The 27,950-nt window shown below is 44.5% G+C and overlaps 1 protein-coding gene across 1 annotated transcript in view; it reads left to right on the top strand.

The window, feature by feature from the left end:
• The first annotated feature begins 15,332 nt into the window (after positions 1-15,332).
• Positions 15,333-27,950, top strand: part of ARHGEF3 (Rho guanine nucleotide exchange factor 3) — a 67,964-nt gene continuing 55,346 nt past the window's right edge. Inside the window, exon 1 of the mRNA XM_082663667.1 lies at positions 15,333-15,437. Coding sequence (XP_082519793.1) covers positions 15,342-15,437 — 96 coding nt within the window. The 5' untranslated portion in view covers positions 15,333-15,341. The remainder of the gene's footprint in view (positions 15,438-27,950) is intronic.

Here is a 27,950-nt window from a genome sequence, read left to right as displayed (position 1 = left end):
GGCCGAGGTTGTAGCACACTGTCATCTTTCCTGGGAAGAAAAGACTCTTCTATTTGAATGCAAAAAAAAATATATATATATATATATATATATAATTTTTTGTTCTCTTTCTTTCTTGTGGAAGCACTTTATCCTTTGAGCTCTAAAGCTAAGCTGGAAACTCATGAAACAATATTTGTCACTACCCTGGGCAAGGATACAAATGAAAACAAGAATTCTTTAGGTCCCAGAACAGCTCAGCTCACCTTTGTTCAGATTCCAAGCGTGTGGGATGCAGGCTGGGAAGGTTTACCTGTGGTTATCCTGCTGGAAAATGTGGGCTTATTCGCATGAAAAAGCATTGATCTTGAGATTGAAAATGGCTTATGGGGAGTGGGTGCCTGAGAACCAAAGAAAGACATTGTTAACATTTTTGACATAGTCATACATCTTCTGCAGCAGCTCAACTTCTATCAATTTGATCCAGGTCTGTTTTCCTTTAAACTCAATCTACCAGCACCTGTGGAGTGCTTGCTGTGTGCAATAGTGGTCGTTTCAAGAGGAGGGATTTAGCTTCCATCCTCATGATGTCCACAGCTCCCTCCACCCCAAAGCACCCCAAATAAGCTTACAGGCTAGGTATGTACACTGGTTGCTGTGCAAACACAGCTTCAAGGTGAACCCCCCCACCCCCTCTGTCTCCCCCATGGTTCCCTTTCTCTTTCCCTATCACTTAATATTCTGTAGAATTTCTGAATTTTCAAGATGAATGAAAATTGAAGAGTCACCCAGTTCTGCATTTGCTAACAAATGTATTCCACTCCTTCCCCCAACCAGGATACCAGCACAGAGGGTCAGCTCACGTCTTGGCTCTTTTATCCCTAACCTCCTGGGTATAAAATGTAAGTGGTTAATGGTCCACACAACTTGGATTGAAAAACTCGAATCCAGTATATTCTGTTTGATCAAAACAGGATCCAGGGAAGTTAAACGATTTGTCCATAGCTGCGGGGAGTCGGTGGGTAAACAGTGACTGAAACCCAAGGCCACTTGAGCCCACACACATGTCCTACCTATAAAGCCACCTGTCCATGTTGTGGACAGAGACTGCTGACCTGTGAATCTGGGCACACTGAGGAGGGGGTACCGCTGTGTGGTTAAGACCATCAGTGTTCTGGGCAGACTGAATTATGGTGTGGCTATTTAGCAGCTGTGTGACCTTGAGCAAGTTACTTAACCTTTCTGAGCCTCTATGCCCTCATCTATAAAACAGGGGAAGCACCCTCTTCAGCAAGTTGTGATGATTCAGTAAGGTAATGCATGGCACGTGCTTGTCACAGGCCTGGCAATAGAGCTAATGGCAACCTAACTATTTTCTAGCATTTCAGCGTTCACATGTCAATACCCCCAAATCACAATGGATCCTTTTTCTATCCCAAGTTAACTCAAACCTGTCCACCTTACTCCATTTTTGGAAAGAACATCCAATACAGAATTTTTGCTCTGGGGATGTGGCAAATGTGTACTCTGCTCTTAGAAATGATTTAAACATCTTTGTTTCATCATGGTCTTTTCGATTGGTTGATTGGTTCCTGGGCTTTGAGGAGATTCTTTCTTCCTCCAGACTTACCTCCCAGCTCTCTTTGGGACCATAATAAACCTAGCTACTGTTCATGAAATTACTACTATATGTGAACCCCTTACCTGCCTTCTCTCTAATCTTCACCTCTACCCTTTGCAGTGGGTAGTATTATGTTCTAATTGCAGATCAGGGCACTGAGGCTGTGAGAGATTAACTTGCTTGGTTGTTTGTTTTAGATATTTTGGTGGTTCTCCGTTGTTGGAAGATGCAGGAACACACTTGTGTGACCTACAGTTGTCTGGATGTAAAAAGATTACATCTAAGATGACTCTAGCACTTAGGATTTATAAGCATCAGGGACCTGATTGACCATTTAACCCATTATTGACCAGAAGGGGAAACTAGCGAGCAAAGAAGTCACCACACTTGATTAAACTCAGTGAAGGAGTCCAAGGCTAAGATCTGAACCCAGGTCTCCTGACTCTTGTTTGATGTTCTTTTAATCATATCATATAGGCTTATATCCTTGACCCTTAGTAGCATCATTGTCTGTATCAAGACACCTGCTAAGTTGCAAATGGTCTGCAGATAATTAATGTTCCCAGTCATATGTGGAACTGCAGGTTCTGGAAGCAGAGTACTTGCATTTGAACCCAGCTCTGGCACTTACCAGCTCTGTGACTTTGGGCAAGTTATCAGTAGTTGAACTCCCTGTACCTCAGTTGGATTGGATTATTGTGAGGATTACCTGAGATACATCATGGAAAGTCAAAGGACGGTGCCTGGCAGAGAGCCAACCACTAGACTTCATCAGCTATGGTGGTCATTTGTCGAGCGCCTGTCACTTGCTAGGCATCTTTTGGCGCTGGAGATACGACACTGAACAAGAGAGTCATTTCTTGCCTGTATGGAGCTCACAGTCAAGTGAGAGACACAGATGTTCAAGAATAATAAAGCTTATGATTCGTTGAGTAACTCTAGTTCCATTTGTTATTTATAGGGCACTGTTTAAAAGTTGCTGCAATGTATCTTTGTCTTTAGTTCTGATTTTTTTTTTTTTTTTTTTTTTTTTTTGTGGTACGCGGGCCTCTCACTGTTGTGGCCTCTCCCTTTGCGGAGCACAGGCTCCGGACGCACAGGCTCAGCGGCCATGGCTCACGGGCCCAGCCGCTCCGCGGCATATGGGATCTTCCCGGACCAGGGCACGAACCCGTGTCCCCTGCATCAGCAGGCGGACTCTCAACCACTGCGCCACCAGGGAAGCCCATTTAGTTCTGATTTTTTATAAAGGTGTGACATCAATGAAAATATTTTACATCAGAAATTTGGCCAGGGGTGCACACAGCTCTCAGCCTTGAGAAGCCTCTGGTTCTAGCATCATGCCAGCAGCCGTCTGTGTGTTGCATCCAGAACAGAGCTGGCTGAGGTCCTGCTACTTCGATGTAAACAGCCTACCCGAAGGGCAGAGAGGAAGTTATGACTGGGGAAAATCCACAAGGCAGCAAGACTTGGTCACTGAAGGAACAGACAGCTCTCATAGTCATAACAGGCCTGTAGGAAGAGGACACAGTAGGAACCAAATGTTGTCATACAGATAACATAGGCACCATGCAGCCAAGTACCTATTTTTAAGTGACAGTGGTATATTTTAGGCCAGTTCCTTCCCATTTGTAGACTAGCTCCAGCTTCCTTTCAGTTTCTTTGCTGATAGTTGATCTAACCTCTGTTTCAACCTTGTTTCCTTGGCCATTTAATAATTTTTTAAAAACCTGTATTCCTCATTGCATTTCCTGACAAATGAGGACATTGAATTAACTTTCTGATGAGCCCTTATAAAATATTACCATACTGGGGACTTCCCTGGTGGTCCAGTGGTTAAGACTCCGTGCTTCCAATGCAGGGGGCACAGGTTCGATCCCTGGTAGGGGAGCTAAGATCCCACATGCCGCGCGGTATGGCCAAAAATAAAATTACCATGCTGAACTAACCCAAAATGTGGGCTGCCTGCACCAAACATGCTGATTTTAGAAAAGGATACTGGGACTTCACTGGTGGTGCAGTGGTTAAGAATCCACCTGCCAGTGCAGGGGACATGGGTTCGAGCCCTGGTCCAGGAAGATCGCACATGCCACAGAGCAACTAAGCCCATGCGCCACAACTACTGAGCTCGCATGCCACAACCACTAAAGACCACATGCCTAGAGCCCGCACACCGCAACAAAGAGTAGCCCCTGCTCGCTGCAACAAGAGAAAACCCGCGAGCGCAGCAATGAAGACCCAACGCAGCCAAAAAATAAATAAATAAATAAATTTAGACAAGGATGCTTTCATCAGTAAGTTATATTATCATTTTTGTATTCTTCCCTGAAATAAAATGGCATAAATTTGAGACAATACTTCATATACAGCTCAGTCTTTGTTGTTTTATAGGATCACAGAAGATGAGCATTTATTTTTATTTTATTCTTATTTATTTATTTATTTATTTATTTATTTATTTTTGGCTGCATTAGGTCTTCGTTGCTGCGTGCGGGCTTTCTCTAGTTGCGGTGAACGGGGGCTACTCTTCGTTGCAGTGCACGGGCTTCTCATTGCGGTGGCTTCTCTTGTTGCAGAGCACGGGCTCTAAGCACGTGGGCTTCAGTAGTTGTGCCACACGGGCTCAGCAGTTGTGGCTTGCGGGCTCTAGAACGCAGTCTCAGTAGTTGTGGCGCACGGGCTTAGTTGCTCCACAGCATGTGGGGTCCTCCCGGACCAGGGCTTGAACCCGTGTTCCCTGTATTGGCAGGCGGATTCTTAACCACTGCACCACCAGGGAAGCCCCGAGCATTTATTTTTAAATTGCCTTATTTTACAGTTCAAGAAACTGTACCTCAGAGAGTTTAATAGACTTGCCCAAGGTCACACAGCAAATTTAGTGGTAGAACCAGGATTGGATCCCATGTCTTCAAATTTAGGTCATTTCACTCTTCACTGTGCCGCTTCTTTTATACATGTCCAGTAGTTAAATCAGTATTTGAAATCCTGGTTTAAATTAAAGAATTAACCCCTTTGGAGGCAAGGGGGGTGGAAAAGATCCCCAAATTCCATCTTTTCCTCTCTGTTTCATTGATAAAAGAGGGAGTAAGATGATTTGTATACCAGAAAGGTTAATAACAATATGGATTATGCGCTTACCTTGTGCCTAGATTGCTGACACATGCATTATCTCATTAAACTATTCATATGTTTTATCTCATTAAAGCCTTGAAACTCTCATATCCCCCATTTTACAGCCAATTAAACTGAGGTTTGGCATGGTTACATAAAGTGTCCAAAGTCATATCGTCAGCAAGTGGAAACCTTGGTATTTGCATTCAGGCCTCTTACTCTAGAGCTTGTATTCTCTTGTGTTCTCCCAGGGACTGAAGGATGGGGTGTTGAATATTCCATAAAGTTTTACTGTAGAACGAGGGTGGAAGGGAAATATCTTATTCTTCAAAAATTAATGTCACAAGGCAATGCATTTGTAATGATCAGTTTACTGGAGCAGTCGGTAGGAATTTTTTTCCTTCACTTTGAAATTTTGCACTTTCCATGTTAAAAGTTTCTCTAGGAAATGAAAATTAATTTGGGGGAAGGAAGCCTCTGTTATTCCTGCTTCCAGCTGGGGCAGATGCTTGGCCTCCTCTGGGCAGGTAGGAGGGGAACACTGGCCTCTCTCTGCTGAGCTCGTAAACTGGAGAAGTGTCTAAATTCAGGAATGATGCCAGGTGGGGTGGGGGCAAGGCAGGGAGGAAAGGGATGTGGTGTTTGGAGCCCATAACTCAGGAAACATGATGGCACCTAATTTCAGAGTGGCATGAGGCAAGCGTTTAGGAAAAGAATAATGAGCTATTGTTGTGGGCTTTTTTCTTTAATGGGTGGGTTGTTTTTATAAAGTTTTATGAACAGGAAACTGAAGCAAAATGCTGATCCCTTTGGTTTTTGAGCTCTGCCAGCATCATTTTCATTTTTATTTTTGACTGTTGGTGACAGGCACTTCCTTTAACATTTCTGAGGGTGAAGTGTAATGAGACACCCCAAACTGCCTTTTCTAACAACAGCAGAATCCAGATGAAGAGTAGTAGTTTCAGATCTTCTCGATAATGCCGTGAGACAAGAAAAGATCACCCCTAACCCAGGGAGAAAGATGACTCTTTCAGAAACCAAGGCAGGCTGTAAAATGTTTTCCCTTTAAAAACGTTCTAGAAAATTTGCCCAACTGGTGGAAAACCTCTAACATGCATTAAAATGGGTCTTGCTGTGGCAACGAAAATACAGATCAAATTCCCCTGCTGCTCTGAATCATACTCAGCCTCCCCACCTATTGTTTTCCCTGGAAGATGACTTCATCTTAAAGGTGGTCTTATCTGTTGTGCATTTTGGATGCACCGAACCAAGGTTTCAGGCATCTGGCTGCCAACTTCAGAGATTTTAAAAGCTGTTTTGTTCCTGCAGGGCATTTATTCATTGCTTACCTTATAAAAGTTATGTCTTGCTGCATTTTCCTGGCACCAGAGCAATCCTTGTACCTACCCATTGCATATGGTTTTTCTGAGCCTGCAGGCAGCACTGGGTTATTAAAGTTCAAGGAGGAAACCACATGATGTTGGCTTTACAATTTTAATTCTCTCTTACCTTCTTCCCTCCCTTCCTCCCACTCCCTGACAGATGAGTTTTGTTCACCACGTACTGTGTTGAAACCAGAGTGAGCTCTCAAAGCACCTCTTGTAAGACTCCAGGTGAGGAGGCCCAGATGGGAGAGCATGACCTTCCCTTGGTGGAGCAGCCAGCAGAGAAGTTTCCTTCCTCTCCCCTGGCTTCCTTGGCTAAAAAGTTTTTGAGTCCATAATTTCACATCAACCTGGCAACAGTAGACCAGCACCATGTTTGATCTTGCAGAAACAGCAGGCAAAATCTCCCCTTCTCCTTAAAAGTCAGCCACCCAGGGCCCAGCTCAAGAGAACAAAGTTTCTATATTAATAGCACTAGGTATGAGCATGGCAAATTGAAAAGAAAAAAAAAATTATAGAATTTAACCTGGAATCAAAAACCTAGAGAAGGAAAAGGAAGACAGTGCCTCTAGAGGGAAGGAAAAGGGAAGATGAGCTTGTTACAAGGAGTCTTAGAAAACAAACTATTTGACATCTCTTTGCCACCAGAGTTTCAATCTCCCTGGCAAGTCTACGTTGTTCAGAAATGAGTGTAAATTGCTGAGTGTGTGTAAAAAGCTGGAGGAAACTGAAAACTCTCAGTAATATCCAACAGGGCCCCATAGCCTTACACTGCAGGAGCCATCTCGAAAGGTGGTTTCAGTGAGTTTGGGACTCTTCAAGAAGCTTATTAAGGGACTCATGCTCCTTTTCAAGATTTCTTTTAACAGCCCACTGTGGTATTCTGCATTTACTTTCTTGGTCCCATCTCAGAAACTTTAAATAGATGATGTTCCTCGTTGCAAAAATTCTCTGAATTTACCTCCTCTGTGACATGATCTTTGATTAGTGCCATTTCAATATGATTTTCACTTCAACAAATATGGATCCTTCTACCATGTGCCAGCATGATAGAAGGAGCTGGAGCCACTGTGGTGATTGAGATAGTTATGGTCCCTGTGCCCTTGTAGGTGGAGACACACTGAGTCAGTCATTATGAGTGGGGTGAGTATTATTAGGGAAAAACAGGTACTCCGCACTGTGTGGGTACAAAGTAAGGGTTCCCCTTGCCTGCGGATTGAGGACAGTCTTGGAGGAGAGGAATTAGCCAGGGAGCCATCTGGTTGATGGTTCTTGTCATGCCAAAGAATTAAATGATCATACAGGAATAAAAGTAGGTGAACTAGAGGCTGGTGCTTTTCTTCAGCCTTCCGTTGCCAAGGCTTTTGGTTCAGTCAGAATTGCAGGCATCTGAGACCTGTGTTTGCTGAGCTTGGGTTTGGATGTGAGATAGAAAAATTCAGACACAGCAGAAGCTCCTGTAACTCGGCTCACTTAACCAACACCCTCCACCCCCCTGTAGTATTATGGGATGCCCACGGCACAAGGAACACTTTCAGCTAATTGGCTGCGCTCTACCACACAGCAGCCGACTTGGCTCCCACCAGATGAGTGAGACAGAGGCTTGCCAGGAGTCCCAGAGTCTGTTTGTGCTGGTTGAACTCGTTCTGTAATTAAGGTCTTCTGCTCACGCCACCCTCCCCTCCCCACCCCCACCAAAGCCCCAGGTATTTTTCAAGTAAACATCTCAAGCCAACCGCCCTCCTCCCATTCTCTACTGCTGGAGCTAATTTTTTAGAAACTTAAATGCAGTCATGCCCCCTGGCTATGAAGATAAGCATGTTTTTAATTGGAACTTTGGATACCAGATTGTAAATCAAAGTCCCAAGAGCCAGAACACATCTCCTTGTGGGTGGCTTAGTTGGTAGTTTACTGGGAACGTGGACTTGCATTATTTTTCATTGTATCCCTGATGCACCCATGTTTTTGGCAGGCTGTCCAGCACGTAATACTTCCTTAGTACTGCCTGAGCAAATAAGCAGCTCTCTGTACCTATTCTGGATTGTGATGCTACAACCAATGGGCTAATTACCCCTGGACACCTCTGGCCTGAGGATCTGGGGTTCCAGTGTCTCTGGAAGGGCGGGGGCCCAGGTTCATTATTGGGCTTGCTGATAATTCTCACACTTTACTACTCAAACAATGTGCTTTGAGGGTGTTTATCAAAAATACACATGTCTGGAGTCCGCTGCTGAAGATTCCAAATCAGCAGACCCAAAGTGGGGCCCAGTGATGTGGATTTGATAAGCTTCTCAGTTGATTTCACTGCAGGTGGTCTCTGGAATTATTGTCCCTAAATTCACACGACTCATATTTCTATAAATGTGTAGGTTTTCCAATCCTGGCCAGAAGATGTGAATAGTGCTATATTTCATTGTTATGCACATTCCCCCACATTTTAACGTCTCTGGAATTGGGATGTATCCTACAATTGATCACGTGTTATAACTTAATTGGCCACATTTTTTTCTTTCTTGGTTGTACATAAAAATAATAGCACATATTACAGTCTTTGGCATCTTAGGTTTGATGAAATATGGCACTTTGATTGCTGAGTTTGTAGTTGATGGAAGAGAAAACACTTCCACTATCCAAAGCTAGAATTTACACATTTTAGATTCCAGTTTCTCCATGCAGTGGTTAGTATAAAAACCCTACATGATGCATACATTAGCTATAGTCTGAAGGGAATAAATAGTTTTGGAGTATAACAAATTTATTAAATTTTTGGTCCAAAAATATGAAATACTCTCAAACAAATGCAGACTCCCCATAAAGTTCAAAGTGTACAGAAGGTTCTAAAGGTTGGCTCAAATTCTGTAAGCAAAGCAAGCCTGCTGATAGTAATCAGCTCAAATTGGAGAAAGTCAGGATTCTTATTGCAAAATCTTCAGTGAAGACAGGTTTCTGATTGCACAGGCTATGCTATGTATCAAAAACACAGTAAACTGTACACTTTGGGGGTTTTATTTCATCACTGAGTTTGCATTTCTGCACCCCAAAACAATTAAATGTGGTGGTAAAGTTTGTCCTGGGAAAAACCAAGCTTTGAAACATTTCTTCCCCCTCCCCAAGTTCTTCTTAAAGTATTATCTGTCATTGCAACTTTCATTTTCACTGGCCTTTTGAGGTACATTTTCATATCTGAAACAATTTAAGATGATATTCTGTCCCCCTCCCCACTTACTCCCATGTTCTTCTTTATTCTCTTGTCCTTTCATGCTTTATGAAATCTGTTATTCAGTTAAGGGTTAGGTATGGGCATGAAGGAAAGATTTTAGGCATGTCAATATTCTGAGGCTTCTTGGCACTCAAGCATTTTTTTCGTTGCTCCACTATGCCTAAACTGACATTTGACATCAGTCAGTGATCAAGGTCTAAAGCGAAAATATTCTTGAAGTCAAAACCAACAGATTGTCCTGGCTCTGATGCCATATTTCAGCTCTACCCTTTAATGCATGGTTTCTCAACTGTGGCATTATAAGCATTTTGGACCTGTTAATTCTTTGGTGTGGGGGGCTGTCCTGTGCATTATAGGATGTTTACCAGGATCCTGGCCCTCTACCCGTTAGGTGCCACTAGCACCGTCCCCCGGTGACAATCAAAAATGTCTAGACATTGCCAAATGTCACTTAGGGGACAAAATCGCCCCCAGTTGGGAATCACTGCTATAATGATTGTACCTGTCTGTGGTATATCAGGGCATGACACATATCATTCTTTGTATTTAAACATAAAATCTTGATTGTTTTTGGATTATAGCTAATAAGTCACAGGATTAGCTCAATACTGGGAGAAAGAGATGCTATCACCTAACTGGTTTTTCAGACTTGTTTCAGAAAATGAGATCTATAAGAGAAGGCAAGAATGAAGTCTTCCAGCTTTAGAAGATCCAGGTATATATTTTCATAAATCTAACCTAGAGCCAGTGGACATCTCCCCAGGCAGAGGGAGAGCTTTAGATGATTTTAGGTATTGTCAGTGCTTTATCTGCGCCATTTTTACCTGTCTGGCAGTAAACCACAGTCCTGATCTCTCAGAATTCACTGCCAGAACTTCTTCAGGCTTTTAACTCCCCTCTCCCATCAAGATTGAAGTTGCAGAGAGGAAAGGGAGCTTGGTCATTAGCTGGGAATGTCACCTAAATAGAAGGGGAGGGGGGTTAGTACACACATGTCCAACATGTACCTACACGACCGTGTCAGATTAGCAGGGGTAGACAAGATAGCTCCAGATGCCAGGGAAGCAGATGGAGGTGCATTGTGTTTGAAGTCTAGGCTTTAGGGCATCAACTACTGTCACTTGCACTCCTTCTGCAAATACATACCTCACAGCAGAGGTTATAGGTGAAAGGCCATATTTTAAACTCAACCATATTTCTCGAGCAGGTGCGCCTCACACACCTTTCTGGCAGAGAGATTCAGGAATGGGTGGAGATACTAAGAATATTGCTGTCAGAACAAAGCATTGTCCCGTTGGCTGAGAAGACTGTCACAACCACTTTGATTTCTGAAGTTTTAGCCTCATGCTGGGCCTGTTCTGCTCACAGCCATGGCAGTGGGATTGGATGGTCTCCCAGTCGTGCCTGGCAGTCTGTCTAAAAGGAGCTAACAGCCCGAGCTAGGCTTGTGGGTGGAAGCCCACCACCCCATCAGCAGCACAAATGAGTCCTGCTCAGCCCAGGCGAGAACACAGGCTCTGCTCTTGGCACCGTTCCTGGAAATGCAGAACAGGCTTCTTTATTCCAGTCTCCAGGCTTCTGGCTAGCGAGAAACACTGCCCGGCTCTGAAGCGTTTTATAGGATCATAACGAGTTGTGCCGAAGGCGAGTTCTGAAAGGCACTTTGTGCCATGGCTTTGAGTGAAGCTGACTGTTAGGGCAGTGTTGTTCTTAAGCCCATAAACACACACACAGGCAGGATGGGGAATGCTGGGCTCCTGGGGCTGCTCAGCTCGGCAGCATTGCAGAGTTGGACTGACTTCTCTCCACTCTGATACCAGCTTCAGGGCTGTGCTTGGGAGCCCTCCTGTAGAGCAGCCTGCTTTCTTTTTTTTTTTTTTTTTAACATCTTTATTGGGGTATAATTGCTTTACAATGGTGTGTTAGTTTCTGCTTTATAACAAAGTGAATCAGTTATACATATACAATGTTCCCATCTCTTCCCTCTGCGTCTCCCTCCCTCCCACCCTCCCTATCCCACCCCTCCAGGCAGTCACAAAGCACTGAGTCGATATCCCTGTGCCATGCGGCTGCTTCCCACTAGCTCACCTTACGTTTGTTAGTGTATATATGTCCATGCCTCTCTCTCTCGCCCTATCACAGCTCACCCTTCCCCCTCCCCATATCCTCAAGTCCGTTCTCTAGTAGGTCTGTGTCTTTATTCCTGTCTTACCCCTAGGTTCTTCATGACACTTTTTTTTCTTAAATTCCATATACATGTGTTAGCATATGGTATTTGTCTTTCTCTTTCTGACTTCACTCTGTATGACAGACTCTAGGTCTATCCACCTCATTACAAATAGCTCAATTTCGTTTCTTTTTATGGCTGAGTAATATTCCATTGTATATATGTGCCACATCTTCTTTATCCATTCATCCGATGATGGGCACTTAGGTTGTTTCCATCTCCGGGCTATTGTAAATAGATCTGCAATGAACATTTTGGTACATGACTCTTTCTGAATTTTGGTTTTCTCAGGGTATATGCCCAGTAGTGGGATTGCTGGGTCATATGGTAGTTCTATTTGTAGTTTTTTAAGGAACCTCCATACTGTTCTCCATAGTGGCAAGCAGCCTGCTTTCTGACCAAGTCTTTGACCATGGACACCCCTGGTTGGAATCCTATGCAGATTGCCCAAATCTGCTAATGTTGGAGTAGCACATCACACACAAGGGAGGTTCTGAAAGTGGAAATTGCATGGAGTCAAAAATACCCTTGAAAATCCTTTAAATGTCTCAAGGACCACATACATGGCTTGTGTATACCCAAAATTGCAGGTTTCAGTTTACAGGCCTTATTGTATGAAAAATATATGTCTTTAAACATCAGAATCTTATTCACCGTGGTGAGACGTTCAAGCTATGAGAGGCTTGGAAGCATCAGACCACCCAAAGGAACTCCAGATTCCCATCTTCCCTTTTGCACTCATTTGGGGCTTATGCCTTTTTTTTTTTTTTCCCAGCACAATTTAAATTGTTACTGGCCATTAGCAATCTCTCTCTCTTCCTCTTCCTCTCTCTCTGCCTAGCATACATACTGGGAAAGACATGAGTTTGCTGCACATATATTGTGCCATGTATATTGACTGATTTTTATGGTTCCGTCTTTTGAAGAGGGGCAAAAAAATGTTTAAGAGCAAGTGGATATGGCAGCCTTTCCATCAACCGATATGACTCTTCTTTGCTCTACGATATTTGTACTTGAGGTTAAAGTTCCCTCTCTTCCGTAGGGTTTATTTATTACTACAGTGGACTTACATATGCCAGACTTCGTGCTTGGTCCGGAGAATCCTGCAGTGAGTAGCCTAGTCCCAGGGCTGGCATAGTTTACCAGGGTCACTCTCTTCTTCACCAAGTGCTGGATGTACACTTCCCAACTGGAGGTCAAGGCCGAATGAGCTCCAACAGGGATCAAAGCCCGTCCATGAAGGGACTGTTACTGACCAGAGCCGCCTAATTGGGGTGGTGGGCCTGTGGGGGCCCGAGGAGCAGGCGGAGGCAGGGAATGAGGGGCAAGCTCCAGGTGCTTCAGCTCAAATCCTCGGCAGCCAGAGGAGCCCTGTGTGAGGCCTTTGGTGGCAAAGTTAATCAGGGGCTGCTTTGGTTGGTTGCCCTTGGAGGTGGGATTCCCCTCACTCCCCACCGCAAGCTTGGCCAGACTTGCAGTGAGCATCTGTGTAAGCTCTCCATCAGCACAGTTCAAGCTAAAAGGACAAAGTTGTGTTCAGGAGTACAGGTAGGAAAAAAACAAGTGGTCCTGAGCCGCTCTTTCCCACCCCAAACCTCTTTTTCAACTACTTCCTTCCCACTGCTTTAGGGTGTATATTTGAGGGAAAAAATTCAGATGTTCTCTTCAGTGTCAGCTGGAACTCACTCATTCAGGAGCTTCCTTTACATGGTTGGCAAGAGTGAGGCTGGCAGAACTGGACCAGATTCTCTCTGCTTCTGAAGGCAGTTTGTCCACACTAGCTGGGCAGGAAAGCTGGCGAATTTAGTGCCAGCGTGTGGGTTTTCATCCCCAAGTCAGGGATGAAAGGGCTGTATATCGTGAGGTTTCCTGCCTGGAAAGTAGGAACTGCTGGATTCTGGCCTCGGCTGGAGCAGAGAACACTGAAACAGAGACTAGATATTTCCATTCCCACTACCTCCTGCATACCTAAGAAGTCAAAAGGAAAGACATCATCTCCCTAGACCCCCACCTGCTGTGGCCATGACTTTGACAGGAGGGGGAAAAAATTCAACACTGCAGTCTACAAAATAACTGTTGAGATAATGCTCATTTTAATATTTTAAAAATTAATTTCTAATTTCCCAACACATGGATATGTTTTTCATGTAAAATATTTAAGAACATGTTAGCTATAATATGAAGGCTCCTTTGCCCACTACTTTTAATTCCCTTGGAACTGATTGCCTCCTTTCAGCCCTGTAAAAACTTGCTGTGGATCCTTCCAGATGGTTTTCAATGGTATTTACCTACATTTCTCTATAGAAAATATAGAGAAATTTGTAGATGTGGGGGTTTTTTTTAACACAAATGGGAAAATATATGGTATTCTTTTTTAAAAATATTTATTTATGGCTGCATTGGGTTTTCGTTGCTGCACGCAGACTTTTCTCTAGTTGTGGCGAGCGGGGGCTACTCTTCGTTGCGGTGCGCAGGCTTCTCATTGCGGTGGCTTGTTTTGTGTGGAGCATGGGCCCCAGGTGCACAGGCTTCCGTAGTTGTGGCACGCGGGCTCAGTAGTTGTGGCTCACAGGCTCTAGAGTACAGGCTCAGTAGTTGTGGTGCACGGGCTTAGTTGCTCCGCGGCATGTGGGATCTTCCCGGACCAGGACTCGAACCCATGTCTCCTGCATTGGCAGGCGGATTCTTAACCACTGCACCACCAGGGAAGCCCTATGGTATCCATTTGTAGATGTGATTTTTTTTTTAACACAAATGGTATTATACTGTGCTTACTCTGCAATTATTTTTTAACTGAACCCAATACATTTGAGATCTTTCCATGCCACACCCACAGACCCATCTTCTTTTTGACTGCAGCTGCGTGGTGTTCCATAGTGATAAGAATTTACCTAAGCACTCCCCATTGGTGGATATTACAGTTGTTTCCAATTTGGGTTTGTTTTTTACTGTTCCAGACAGGGCTGCAGGGAATGATCTTATAATTGCCTATTGGGCATTTGCAATGTGTTTCTCCAGTAAGGCGTGGTAGTGCCGGCTCATCACTGCTTTATCTTGACACCCCCTGTCAGATTCCTCTTCTAAGTGGCAGGCAGCCTCTTACCAGCCTCTTCATACTTAAAAATGGGCGCAGAAGCGCTTCCCTGGTGGCGCACTGGTTGAGAGTCCGCCTGCCGATGCAGGGGACGCGGGTTCGTGCCCCGGTCCGGGAGGATCCCACATGCCGCGGAGCGGCTGGGCCCGTGAGCCATGGTTTAAAAAAAAATGTATGGGGAGAGACTGGCTAGGAATAAGGCAAGACAGAATACTGCTTCTTCATGTGGGTTTTTAAAACTCTTACTTTCCCTCAAGGCCGCTTGCCTCCGCCCGGCTTCGCCCTAACCTCCGTTCTACCCGCCGCCTCTTCCACCCCAAGTGTGCCGCGGAGCCCAACTGGAGCTGCCACTGGGCTGGGTGGCCCCGAGCCGAGGGCCCGCGGGAGGAAGGGTCCAGCCGCCGTATACCGCCGCGGCTCGGGAGGGGGCTTCAGCGAGGCGGCACCTGGGAGCTCCCTGGAGCTCCCTGCAGGGCCCCGCCCACTCCCCCAGCCTAGACGGGCGGGCGGGCTTGGTCTAAGCTCCGCCCCCTTTTAGCCGGAGCGTCAGAGTCAGGCCGAGCTAGGCTAGAAGCCGGCTGTCAGTCTCCGTGTAGCCGCTGCAGCCGCCCGGCACCGTGGAGCTGGGACCCCCTTTCGCCTGGGAGTTTTGTGGTCGCATCGGGTCAGCGGTGACATCCCAACGGGCAGGCCCGGCAGCTGCCATGGTAGCCAAGGATTACCCCTTCTACCTCACGGTCAAGAGAGCGAACTGCAGCTTGGAAGTACCCCCGGCCAGCAGTCCAGCCAAGGACTCCGAGGTAGGGCCTCCACCTGGACCTTTCCGGGTCCGTCTTTCTCTCCGTCTCTTACTCTCTCTGCTCCCTCCCTGTGTCACTGTCTCTCTGTTTCCATCTCTCACTCTGTGCATTCCTCTTCCTCTCTCTCCATCTCTCATACACTCTTTCTGTTTCTCTGTCTCCCTGTCTCCATCTCTAACTCTGTCTCTGTCTCTCTGCCTCCCTTCCACCCCCTCTATGGATCAAGAGAGCTCCACCTCCTCTGTCCCCATCTCTCTTCCTCCCAGCCTGAGGGCAGCAGCCTCTTTGCCCCTGCCTCTCTTTTGCGTCCTGCAGGGCTCTCAGACTGTCGATCCACTCCAAAGAGGGACTTACTGCATCAATGGGCCCGGTCGTCAGGGAAAAGCTACCCTTTTTTTAAAAAATAAATTTATTTATTTTATTTATTTTATTTTTGGCTGCATTGGGTCTTTGTTGCTGCGAGTGGTCTTTCTGTAGTTGAGGTGAGCAGGGACTACTCTTCCTTGCGGTGCGCAGGCTTCTCATTGCAGTGGCTTCTCTTGTTGGGGAGCTCAGGCTCTAGGCGCGCGGGCCTCAGTAGTTGTGGCACGCGGGTTCGGTAGTTGTGGATCACAGACTCCAGAGCGCAGGCTCAGTAGTTGTGGTGCACAGGCTTAGCTGCTTCGAAGCATGTGGGATCTTCCTGGACCAGGGCTCGAATCCCTATCCCCTGCATTGGCAGGAGGATTCTTAATCACTGCGCCACCACGGAAGTCCAGGGAAAAGTTACCCTTTAAGCACAGGTTTCCTCTTGCAGAGGTTGACCGGGCAAGGGGACATTCTTGTGGACCCCTCAGGACATCTCATCTGTCAGGCTTGGACTTGCAGCTGTTTGGCAGCAAAGACGGATCACAGCACCTCTGCTTGTCATCTGTGGCCAGTGGGTGTCATTCAGTTGGGTGTCTGGGAGCTAAATGAGTAATATGAGTGTCTCCCACATGGATTCTTAAAATGAATTAAACTCCTCCGGGCAGTGGGAAGCCCTCTTGGAACATTGAAAACATTTCTCTTTCTGGTAACTTTCCTGTGCCTTGAGAGTAATGTGAGGGAATCCTCCTGGCTTATGTTTAGTCTGCCTTTTCCTCCTGTGTGTTATATCTCTGGCAGAGAGCTCACTGGCCTTAAAGGTTGGGTTCAGGTGGAGGAGAAAGCGTCCCTCTCTTTCGTTGAGGATGTTGGGGAGTACGGTTGCTTTCATCAGACTGCACCTTTGCTGTGGCTAAGCTGTAGTGGAACCCACAGGACGCAGGTCATCATTTCCGCTGGTGTGTATCTGGGAGATCTCCTCTCTCCCCCACCACGACCAAGAAAGTCTGGAGGCAAGTGTGCATCCGGCCTTGTCACAGTGCTCTTGGGGGTCCACCCACCTGCCACCCTTGGGTCTGCTCAGTTTTGTGCTCTTGGTTCACTGAATTATGTATATTCGGGAGGACAGCATCAAAGATTCATTGCCTCTAACAAGAGCTGCTCCAAGCTGACAGGACTCCAGACAGTCTCAGGTTGTAATCAGCTTTCTGTAAGTTGAGTGCAAACTAACTTCTCACCCCCATCCCCATCCCACACCTCAATTCAGTTGTGTATTTTCACAAAGCGTTTTTGTTCCCAGCAGCTGTGGAAGTGTGATGGCCTTAGTGGTGTTTGGACTCTTATTTAAGTTTTGACAGGACAGTACCTGCATAGAATTCAGGTTGTTCAGGCTTGGAATGGATATATGATTTTTCAGTGGGAACTTCATAATTTAATGAATGTGGGAGCAGTGAAGCTAGTGTCCCCTCAGACTCCTTTTGGAAGGAAACAAGGCATAACCTAGCTTAATGAATAAATTGAATTGGGTCAAAGAAAAGAATACTGAGAATAGCTCTGGACTCTAACTAGTCCCTTCCTGCTGTCACTTAGTCCTATATTTTTGTGTAGTTTGGCTAAAGGCTTAGGTATAAAACCCATCTGCTTAATCTTTTCTTATTCTTGTTCTTAGAATATAAATATATCTGTATATCACAAATGTGGTAAGAAAAATGTATCACCAGATGTCAGATATCAATTTTCTGCATGGTAGCTGAATCCAGATTTAAAAATGTGACTTATTTTCCTTTCATGGGGAGGTTTTGGTGTGAGAGTAAGGGTGGGAGAGGAACAGTTTCCAAAATAGTTGGTAAATATTTTTCAGGTATCACTATTTAGGATTTGTTTCCCCTAGTGTTTAAATCAGAGTAGGAATATCTCTTTTGCTCTATACTCCTCGAATAATCAGAGGGGTCCAGTCCAGTACATCTCCTAGCCTCATTAATCTGGCATATCGATTCCTGATAATGGCGATAGGCAAAGTTGGAAAAAGAAACTTAAGTGATTTGGGGGGCTCGTTTTCTGTTTCGTTACCAGTTCAAAAGACAGCCAGCCCTTGTAGGCCTCACTTCTCCATCAGCAGTTAACTAAAATCATATTTTCTACCAGCAGGTGTCGTCAGCATTTGTAAGTGTTTAAAAAGCAGCATACACTAGTTGGCCTTTTGAAAAACATGATTATATACTTGTTTATAAGCTAGGCATCAACGGTGAATTCCTATGAGAGTAGTTTTTTAAGACCATTTTCCTTGCAGGAAGAATGTGGTTATGCTAAAAAGAAGGATTGGCCTATCCAACGTCCTTTTTGACCTTCAAACGTAGTTGAAGCAAAGCACCTGTGCCCTTTAACTCATAATGGCTGTTCCTTTAGAATTTGCTATGAGGAGGACAGTGGGCACAGCACTGCATGGGCAAGTGCCTTCTAGCATTTGTTCCTGTCCCTGCAGCAAGCGTGCAGGGCAAGACTCATGGGGAAGGGGCGGGTGTCGCTGATGTGCGTTTGATGCCATACACTTGAGCAAAAATGTGCAACAATAAACATTCTTTTGAAAGCACATCATAACAAAATTTCTACTTGGGATTTAAATGATCTGTAAATTTTTAAATCTCAATGATAGTTTTCAGTGATAGAAAAAACTGATATATTTTAATTTTTTATTTTCTTTAAATTATCTTTTAAATATTAAAATTATTCTACATGGATTATGACATTAATACAATAAGGCTTCTTAATGTAGTATTTCTTATGACACAGGTATATGAGTTGGGTTGCAGATGTTTAATTTTGATGCCATAACCAGCTAGATCCTTCTAGCTCTAATCATTAACTACAAAATCTAAGGAGCTTAGTTCATCTTAGTCCATAGCACTAGACTTTCACAGAGAAGCATAGTATCATGTGGACATCATTAAGCTTGTTTCTTCTGATTCATGGATGCAGCTTTGCTCAACTGATCTGTTTTTATATTTATTGGGTGCTTACTACTCATGCCAGGAGGAACTGCTTCTTTTAGGCATATTATGTGCTCTGAACACCTGATCAAGTCACTCAAAGAAAAGCTGTCAGTGCTAACGAATTACACTGATTCCAAGTTAAAAGTCACTATTTTCCCATGGTGAGGTTTGCTTTCATAAAAAGAAGACTCAGAGGCTTCCCTGGTGGCACAGTGGTTTAAGAATCCACCTGCCAATGCAGGGGACACGGGTTCAAGCCCTGATCCGGGAAGATCCCACATGTCGCGGAGCAACTAAACCCATGCGTCACAACTACTTGAGCCTGTGCTCTAGAGCCTGCGAGCCACAACTACTGAGTCTGCGTGCCACAACTACTGAAGCCCATGCACCTAGAGCCCGTGCTCCGCAACAAGAGAAGCCACTGCAATGAGAAGCCGGCACCACGACAAAGAGTAGCCCCTGCTCGCCATGACTAGAGAAAGCCTGTGCATAGCAACGAACACCCGATGCAGCCAAAAATAAATAAATCTATTTAAAAAAAAAAAAAGGAAGAAGGATCAAATGAGCGTATATGTTGGCTAAGGATGCTGGAGCCTTGTGAGAAGGTTTTAAGAGTTTAGGGTCCATTTAATGAAAACACAAAGTGGTGATTCTGTTATTTCTAAGAATTTCTAAGAATTTTTGGACAATTTGATGGACAGCTTACTTTTGGTTTTAAGATTCACTATCTCAGATGTTGGTCAAGATTAGGCCAGATTTAGTTAGTGGTATTTGTAGTCATTGCCTTTGTCTCTCTTGTATATGTCTCTGACATGTCTTTGTATAAGTTCTAACTTTGACTCAACCAGTAGCCTTATGTGGAGACTTGGAATGACCTAAAAAATGATGGAATTCTTTTTCTAAGTACCACACCTAGTGTGTCACTTGAGAACCCAACAATGTTGTAAGGTTAACATAAAGCATGTATTATTCTCCCCACTTTATGAATAAGGATACTTTATGATAAGGATATGAGGGGAAGTGACTTGCAGAAGGCCACTAAGAAAATCAGCAGCTGAGCCACGACCCAATGCCAGGTTTCCTGGTGGATTTAGTCCAGTGTTTAATACCAGTGTACCTTGTGGCATCTAAGGATGTTTACCTCTGTGAAGAAAAAGGTGGGGGGGTATATGCAAAACAACAGACAGGTAAAATGCTTTTAAGATATTTTCTTTTAAATATGTAATCGTGAGCACTTTATTAACTGAGGAGGTACCTTTCAAGCTTCAGTTCTAAAGGGCAAGGTGAACTCTATGCCCCGCCATAGTTTATGCCCCAGTCAGTCCACACGTGTATTTGAAATATATGCACCTGGAGCTGTGTTCGTTACATGCCAGCTGGAGAGCTAAAGGGGTCAGCTGGTTTCTAGTAATTTATACATTTCTTGGAATTTGTATCATATAGTGTTGAACTGACCATATGTACAATCAACTACATGGAAATAGGTTAGAATCTTGGGGTTTCATCAGGTGATTAAATAGACTCCGTGAATCATGTGGCTTCAGATGTTGCTGGATGGGGAGCCACATGGATGGTAGAGGGCTATCACTTGCTGATAGGATCTGAATATCTGGTTCTGAGGCTTGTTCAGTTGGATCAGTATCTTAGGGCTCTTGGTCCTCCAGGATGCACATGAACTAGGAATAGGTTTATTAGAGAAAAGTATGTTGACATGTGTACATTTGAGGCTGTTCAGGGCATCAACTCTGGAATGAGACTGCCCAGGTCCCAATGCCATCTCCACTACCTGCTAGTGATATATATAGCCTTGGACAATCTACTGTGCTTTTCTCTAAGCCCCAGTTTCCTCAGTGGTACAGTGGGCATGACGGTGGCTCTCCCATAATGAGATGATTCATGTACAGTGATTAGCACATAGTGAGTGCTCAGGAAATATCATCATCATCAAGACCTCTGTATCTCAAAAAGATTCCTAAAACAATTTTAAGAAATATGATCACCATCCTAATTCCTGGAATGCTGTTTATGCACATCAGTGCAACAGGGGCCTTACTCTAAGTCCCCAATCATCCTTATAGTAATCCTTTGAGGTTGGCATAACTGCCCTTTATTGTAGAAGAAACTGAGGCTCAGAGCTGGTTAGTGGCCTCTCCAGGATGGCTGAGCCGGTAGATGGAGGAGCCAGTATTCACACCCCAGTCTAACCCTGAAGTCTGTACTTTCCCAACCACATCACGTTGCCCCTAAATGACTAAATCACTGGTCTCCTCACCACATAACACATGAAGGGTGAACCCGCCTGCTGGAGCAAATTGCCTCATGGTCAAAGGCCCATGTTTTCCTGAGTGTCTGGATAGGAGACCCACCATTAGCGCTGTAGCAGCCACTTCACAGAATGGCTGTGACCCACAGCAGTGAGGTTTGCAAGCCTTTGTTTGGGAGGGCTCTGGTAACTTCCGTCTTGTGTTTCTCAAGACCAAGCAGCTCGTCTTTGGCAGAATTCTGCATGCTCAGCGCTATGGAGGTGACCCTGTTAGTTCTGTGATTAGTCATCTGGCTTATCTACGTTAACCACCAGCCTTCCACATAAACCAGTAACTGGAAGCCCCTGCTGCCATCTGGATATTTGCAAATTGTGTCATTTTCTCAAGACACTCTGTGATTGCCTATAAAATCCTGGACCGGTGCCACTGTTTTCTTAACTGAATTAAAATAAATTACTGATCATATCCTAATTTTGCAAAGTCCTATGTACATGTAATCGTTACTAATGGTGTGTGCGTATCTGGAAGGGCTCCTTCATTTGTGATGTGTGCACGCAGTTGTCTTCTGTAATTTGTCAGCTCTGGTAATGGGTACAGGTCTCACATAAAATGTGGAAATGGCTGTGATTGTATGGCCGTTTATCCTCGTTGCGTTGGCTCATGGACTATCAGGACTACAGGCCAGTGGTTTCTAACGCCTTCCGTCTCATGACTTGACACCGGTTGTTAGCTGAGAAGAGGCTATGGCACAAATTAATCAAGAAAGGCTTCCAGGGCTTCCCTGGTGGCGCAGTGGTTGAGAGTCCGCCTGCCGATGCAGGGGACACGGGTTCGTGCCCTGGTCCAGGAAGATCCCACATGCCGCGGAGTGGCTGGGCCCGTGAGCCATGGCCGCTGAGCCTGCGCGTCCGGAGCCTGTTGCTCCACAACGGGAGAGGCCACAACAGTGAGAGGCCCGCATAACGCAAAAAAAAAAAAAAAAAAAAAAAAGGAAAGGCTTCCAAACCTTTGGCTGGAAAAGGAGTGGGTCTTTTTTAAGTCTAGAAACACTTGTGCCTGGACCTTCTGTGTTTGGGCCATTGTGTCCTTTTGCAAGAAGGCAGCTGATTATTAGTAAATTAATTGGAGCTGAACCAGAAACCTTAACAGTAAGTTCACTAGACTTTTTTTTTTTTTTTTCTTTTTCTGGCTCTTAAGATGAGGAGGAAAGGAGTAGCAAACAGACTTTTTTCCGGGGATTTATGAAACAAACAAACAAAACTAGCCTCCAGGAAATGACCCAGGGTCATTGCATTAGAGAACCTGAGTGGGAAAGGCGTATTGAGAACATGAAGCCCAGTTCTTGTCCGCTGCTGGATCCATTTGATCTCGGTTTAAACACTTCCAAGAACCTTCTAAGTCTGTACATTCCATCCTTGTTCAATGTAGATCATGAGAAAATCCTTTCTTAATTGTAATGTTGCTTTCTCGAGGTGAATATTATACAATGACACTTCCTCATGTGTTATCTCCTTGAGTATTTGAAAACTCTCTCCCTACCATCTACTCCTACTCCATGCGTGTGTGCTTGCACGTGCACAGGCATGCACTCACACCACACTCTTCCACCAGGTGCTTGTCTTCTCCTGGCTAGATGTCCTGGTTCCTCTAACTTTTCCAAATGGGACATAATGTCCAATCTCTTTCTCTTTCTTGCGTATTTCCATCGGACATCCTCAGTGTCCTCTTGAGTGTTGATCAGCCTAAAGACACTGTATGATGCTGTATCAACAAACAAGATTTCTTTTATGTTTATTGTGCTTCCTTAGACAAGAGAAGTAGACTAATACATTGAAAAAATTTTTGAAATAGAGGTGACAGACTAAAGATTAATCTTTGTCATATGAATAATTTATACAGATATAAAAGAACACTCCAAGATGTCCATTGGCAAATGGGCAAAAAGACAATAATAGGCAGTTCATACACAAGGAACTATGAAAGTAACATTGTTTTAAAAGTTCACTCTAATAGAAATTATAGAAATGGAAAAGGCAAATAATTGTAAGATGATATTTCATGCCTAATTGATGTCACAAGTATTTTAAAGACACGATAAAACCCGAAGCTAAGGATGTTGAAGAGAAATAATTACTTCTGTGTGGAATGAGGGGACTTGCCAGTGCATATAAAAAGACAAAAATGGTTCAAATCTTCGCACCCAGTATTCCAGGTCTTGAGGGAATAAAGCTGTGTGTCCAAAGTTGTTCATAATGACATTATTTGCAATAATGTTTATGTTTTATGTTTATAGGTTTATAGGTTTATATGTTTATAGGTTTCAAAGTACTTTCATATTCTTTGCCTCACCTGAGTATAATTATCCTCATTTTAAAGATAAGGATACCAGGAGTCAGAGAGGTGCAGTGATTTTCCCAGGATCACACAGCCGGGAATGGCAGAGCTAAAAGCTTGAAGTCTGATTGTCTGATTCCAATCTAGCGTCCTTTCCTACTTTCTTGTTAACAGCCAGAAGAGCCAACAACCCCTCTGACCTATAATGAGGGAATGGCTCCATGTACCGTGGCCTCTGGCCCAGGGGTCAATGACATCATTTGAGCCGTTACACACTAGCAGACAGAAATACCCTAATGTTCCTGGGAAAAATAAAGAGGCGGAAAGTTGAGCATAATTATATACATGATGTAACCAATTTAAATATATATGTATGCACATGGGATCTAGAGAAGTGGGGGAAGGGATGCTTCAATCAGAGCATCCCCCTTCCTTTGTCATTGTGATCACTATAGCAATGCTACTCAGTGTTCAAATAACAGTCAATTATTTTCATATGCATTCTCCCCTTTAAATCTTGCACAGCTTCGGGACCTGTGCAAGGCAAGGACTGTCCTCTTTGTCTGTCAACTGAGGAAACAGAGATTCAGAGAGATTAGGAGGCAGGGCCGAAATGTTGGTCCCTCCTTGACTAGCCTTGACCTCTTGGCACACCAGAATATTGGCTTAAGCCAGCCGTGTTCCTGAGTGAGGTCGGTTGTAAGCAGCACTATTTGGGGAGTGTTCAAAGTGAACCCCATCAAACTTAGCCTGAACACTGCATGCAGTGAGCTCACCTGGGGGCTAATGGACTAGTGGACCCTTCCCTTGGCCTGCACTCCTGCAGATCCAAGTGCAAGGCCTTACTTTATATTTGATGTGAGATCCCTGTTAGAATAAACAGAAAGCCCACAAAGAATGGATAGACACAAACTTCTGTACATGTAGATGACATCCCTTAAAATGATGTCTTTCTGAGCTCTGCAGATGTAATTTGCACCAGAGGTGATAATTAAACGGTAAAAACAGAGCATTTCCCCCAGGGTACTGTTTCTGTGGATACCACTAGAGTTGGCAACCTGACTGAATTAAATAAAACAGAGAGCCTATGTCAGGACTTTGAAAAAAATAAAGTTAAATATTTATCAGGTGTCATACATTGTCAGATTTGGAAGTTTGGAGTCTTGCTGGAGGAAGAAGCTGCAGAAGGAAAAAGGGAACCAGCCAGTGGGTAGAGAGAGATGGAGTTGGGTCTGATGTCCAAGGGGACCGAGTGATAAGGTTTCCCTCTGTGCTTTCTGGTCCTGACACAAGGCCAGTGCAAGCTCCCTCCTCAAGTGTGTTATCTTATATTGAAATGCTAACATTCCATAACCCCCAAGTGACAGAAGCATGTCAAGAACGACCCCAGGCAAATACAGAGAAGATAATTAAAGGTCACTGGTGAAGACGAGTGTTCTTATTTTTGACTTCACAGAGGTGGGGGAGGGGTGTGGGTGGCCCATCTGTATCCTGTTAGGTTTTGGCAGCGTTGCTTCATTTTCTCACACCTCGTCAGCCATCCTCCTTGCTGGTTGGTGATTGGTGATTGGTGTGGTCTTGCAGAAGGGGTCTGACACCACTGTGAAGAAGGAAATAGACTGAAGAGGAAAAGATTGGTGGTAGCTTAAGTGTCAACCACAGACGCACAGTGAAGAGTCCTTGCCTTCCGCCTCAGCTGTTTGATGGAGCCTTTTCAGAGAACTTTGAGGGAGACAGCATCAGAAAAGACACCTGCTTTTCTCTCGTTAGTCTCTGAATGTTTTATTCCCAGGCTTCAACAGTTCAGAAGAGCGAGGCTTTGTTCTGGCTCAGCATCAAGAAGTCTTTGCTTTGGAGGGCTCTTAAATGCTCATCTGAAATTCTTTAGCAGCAACTGTTTCTAAGCTGGTTCTTAAAAGTGTTTCACTACTAGCTGGGGACAGGGCGCAAATAGGCTCAGCTTCTTGGAACCTCAGCGTCTTTGTTTCTGAATGAGTGGACTGGGTTAGATCTTTATTTCCCAGAAGATGGGTTTCTTACCACTTGTGGTAGCTCACATGATACAGGACAAGGTGACAGGGAAACAAGACACAAAATAATTTCGAATCACTTTCCCTTTCCAATTCTCTTCTGATCCTTCTCATTATGTCAAGGAGAAAGTCTCAGTTTGGAGCTAGTGTGTCTTTAATGCCTCTCTATCACTTGCTAATTTCCCTTTTTAACAAAGCACAGGCCTCAGGCAGGCAAGTGTCTAACAAAAATTTAACAATAGGGTTCATTTTTTTAAAGGTAGTTTCTATTTATGGCAGGTGATAGTGATTTTCTGTTTAAGGCAGTGGTAGAGTTTATTTTTGCAATAAGTTTACTCAAGTAAAAAATGAGTAACTTAAGGAAACATTATGTAATAGCTCAGAGGATATGTACACAGGGCAAAAGATTGGTGTGATGGTACCGAGAGTTTGGAAGCAGTGCATTAGGCGTGTTCTGAGGCCTTTCCAGGGTTAGCACTCTGCAACAAAAATTTCCAGGTTTGGCCACAGCCACTTACAGACCAGAAATTTGACCTTTGAGCATAGGACCCAGATTTCAGGTATTAAGATTTTTAAATAGATAAAAGCTGACTTTAATGTGATGTAGAATACCTTTATGGACTAGTTGTTAGCCAATTAAAAAAAAAACAACTGGATTTCTGTTCTAAGAACAAAACTCTTTTTTTCTTTTCAAAACTTTAAAGTTCCAAAATTCCAGCTGAAATCATTTAACCCTTCTTCCTTTTCCCCTTCACCCTGAGGGAAGGATTGAACAAGATTGCATTTTAATTTGGGGCAGCCATAGAGTGAAAGTAGTGATTAGAGACTTGGAGTTAAGGATCAGACTGAGCTGAGTTTGAATCCCAAACTTGGCCACTTGTGAGCCAAGAGACCTTGGACCAGTGACTCATCCTCTGAGCCTCAGTTTCCTCATCTGTAAAATGAGAACTTCCAAGGGAATTGTGAAGATGAAACGGGCATGCAGAAGGCTTCCACAGAGCAAATGCTCCACAGACCATTAGCCTCAGCAGCATCTGTTTTGCATGTCCATCAGTTGAGTGGAAGCTGTGGACGGACATCCCTGTCCAGTGGTCTGCTGCAAGGTCACCCCTTCCTTTTAGGAAACACCCACCCAGTTTCCAGGGATCCGAGTTGGCACTGGGCATTATTTTTTGAAAAACAAGATGTTCCAAGCACACTGGCAAGCTTCACATTTATTCCTGCCAGGTAGGATGAAAAAATTTAGTGTGGTTTTCTAGTGTTCCCATAATGACTCTCCCGCAGGGGGGTGGGGTATGAGCTCTGGGTAGAGAGGCTCCCTGCTCATGGGAGATGAGGAGTGTGTCATTATCCTCAAGGCCAGCTCCCACCTGACACGGATCATCCGGGAACCTTACCCACATTCCAACCGCAGACACGGACCCAGGGAAGGTGAGGAGGATTAGGTTGCTTTGGGAGTTCTTCATGCCATACTCATTAGCAGCACACTTTAATTATAAATAGGTCCTTTGTTAGAAATGTGGGGAAACTCCATAGCGTGAGGGATACAAGTTGGTGAAGAGTTGGACAACTAAAAATGACTCCCAGTGCTCTTTGCTTGTCAGTAAATATTTGTGAAGACCAGACTCTACCTAGCTTTTTCTTTTTTTTCTGGGTTTAAAGAAGAGAAAGGCATGCTTTTGACCCTCAAGGAACTTTTCCTTGAGTTTGATGAGGTCATTCACAACATTAAAGTACAGGCAGTGATTGTCAATCAGCAGAAAGCTGGGTGGTGAATTGGCAACCTCATTGGGGGAGTTTGGCAGACTGGGAGGGGGTCATCCAATGAACCCCTGGTGCTGGATGCTAACACACCAGTCCCCAGGCCTGCCCTTAACACTAGCGTGGCACCTGTGCGCCTGGCTGGGCACTCTAAGATGCTGGGGGAGCACCCAAGAGGGGCTGCTGATTCCAGAAAGACAGGGCTTGAATGTCAAACCAACAGCTCCTACTTTTTCACTCCCTCCATCAGTCTCTTCTGCCTCTACAGTCTTTGATTTCTTCAGGGCTCCCCTCACCTGGCTTAGGAAATGAGCAGTGCTGTGGTTAACAACCCAGGCCTTGTAGTGTAGCAGCCTTGTGCTCAGTCCTGGCTCCACCACTCACTACCAGCTCTGTGATCTCAGGCAAAGCTCTTAACCCCTCTGAGCTTCAGTTGTCTGCATTGTGAAATGGGTATATTAATAGTACTGACTTAATAGAAAGCAAGGAAATCATGCATAGAACACACTTTGGCACAACCTGGCTCAAAATTGCCCTCAATATTATTACTGTTATGTTGTTTCTGTAAAAGGAACTTGCGTATCCAGGGAAGCCGGTATGGGGGTTGCCGGGAAAGCTTTCGAGTCAGATAGAGTTGAATTTGAATTTCAGCTCTGCCAATTAACTACTGGGTATGACTTGGGGACAAGTCACGTCACTTCTCGAAACGCCTGCTTCCTCTTCTATAAAATGGGGTGATGGGATTGCTATGTGGAATAGATGAGTGAGTGTATGTGGGTGCCAGCATCT

This window comes from Grampus griseus (genome assembly GCF_964374135.1).
Source record: "Grampus griseus genome assembly, chromosome: 10".
Lineage (NCBI taxonomy): Eukaryota > Metazoa > Chordata > Mammalia > Artiodactyla > Delphinidae > Grampus > Grampus griseus.
This window is presented reverse-complemented; position numbering and strand designations above follow the sequence as displayed.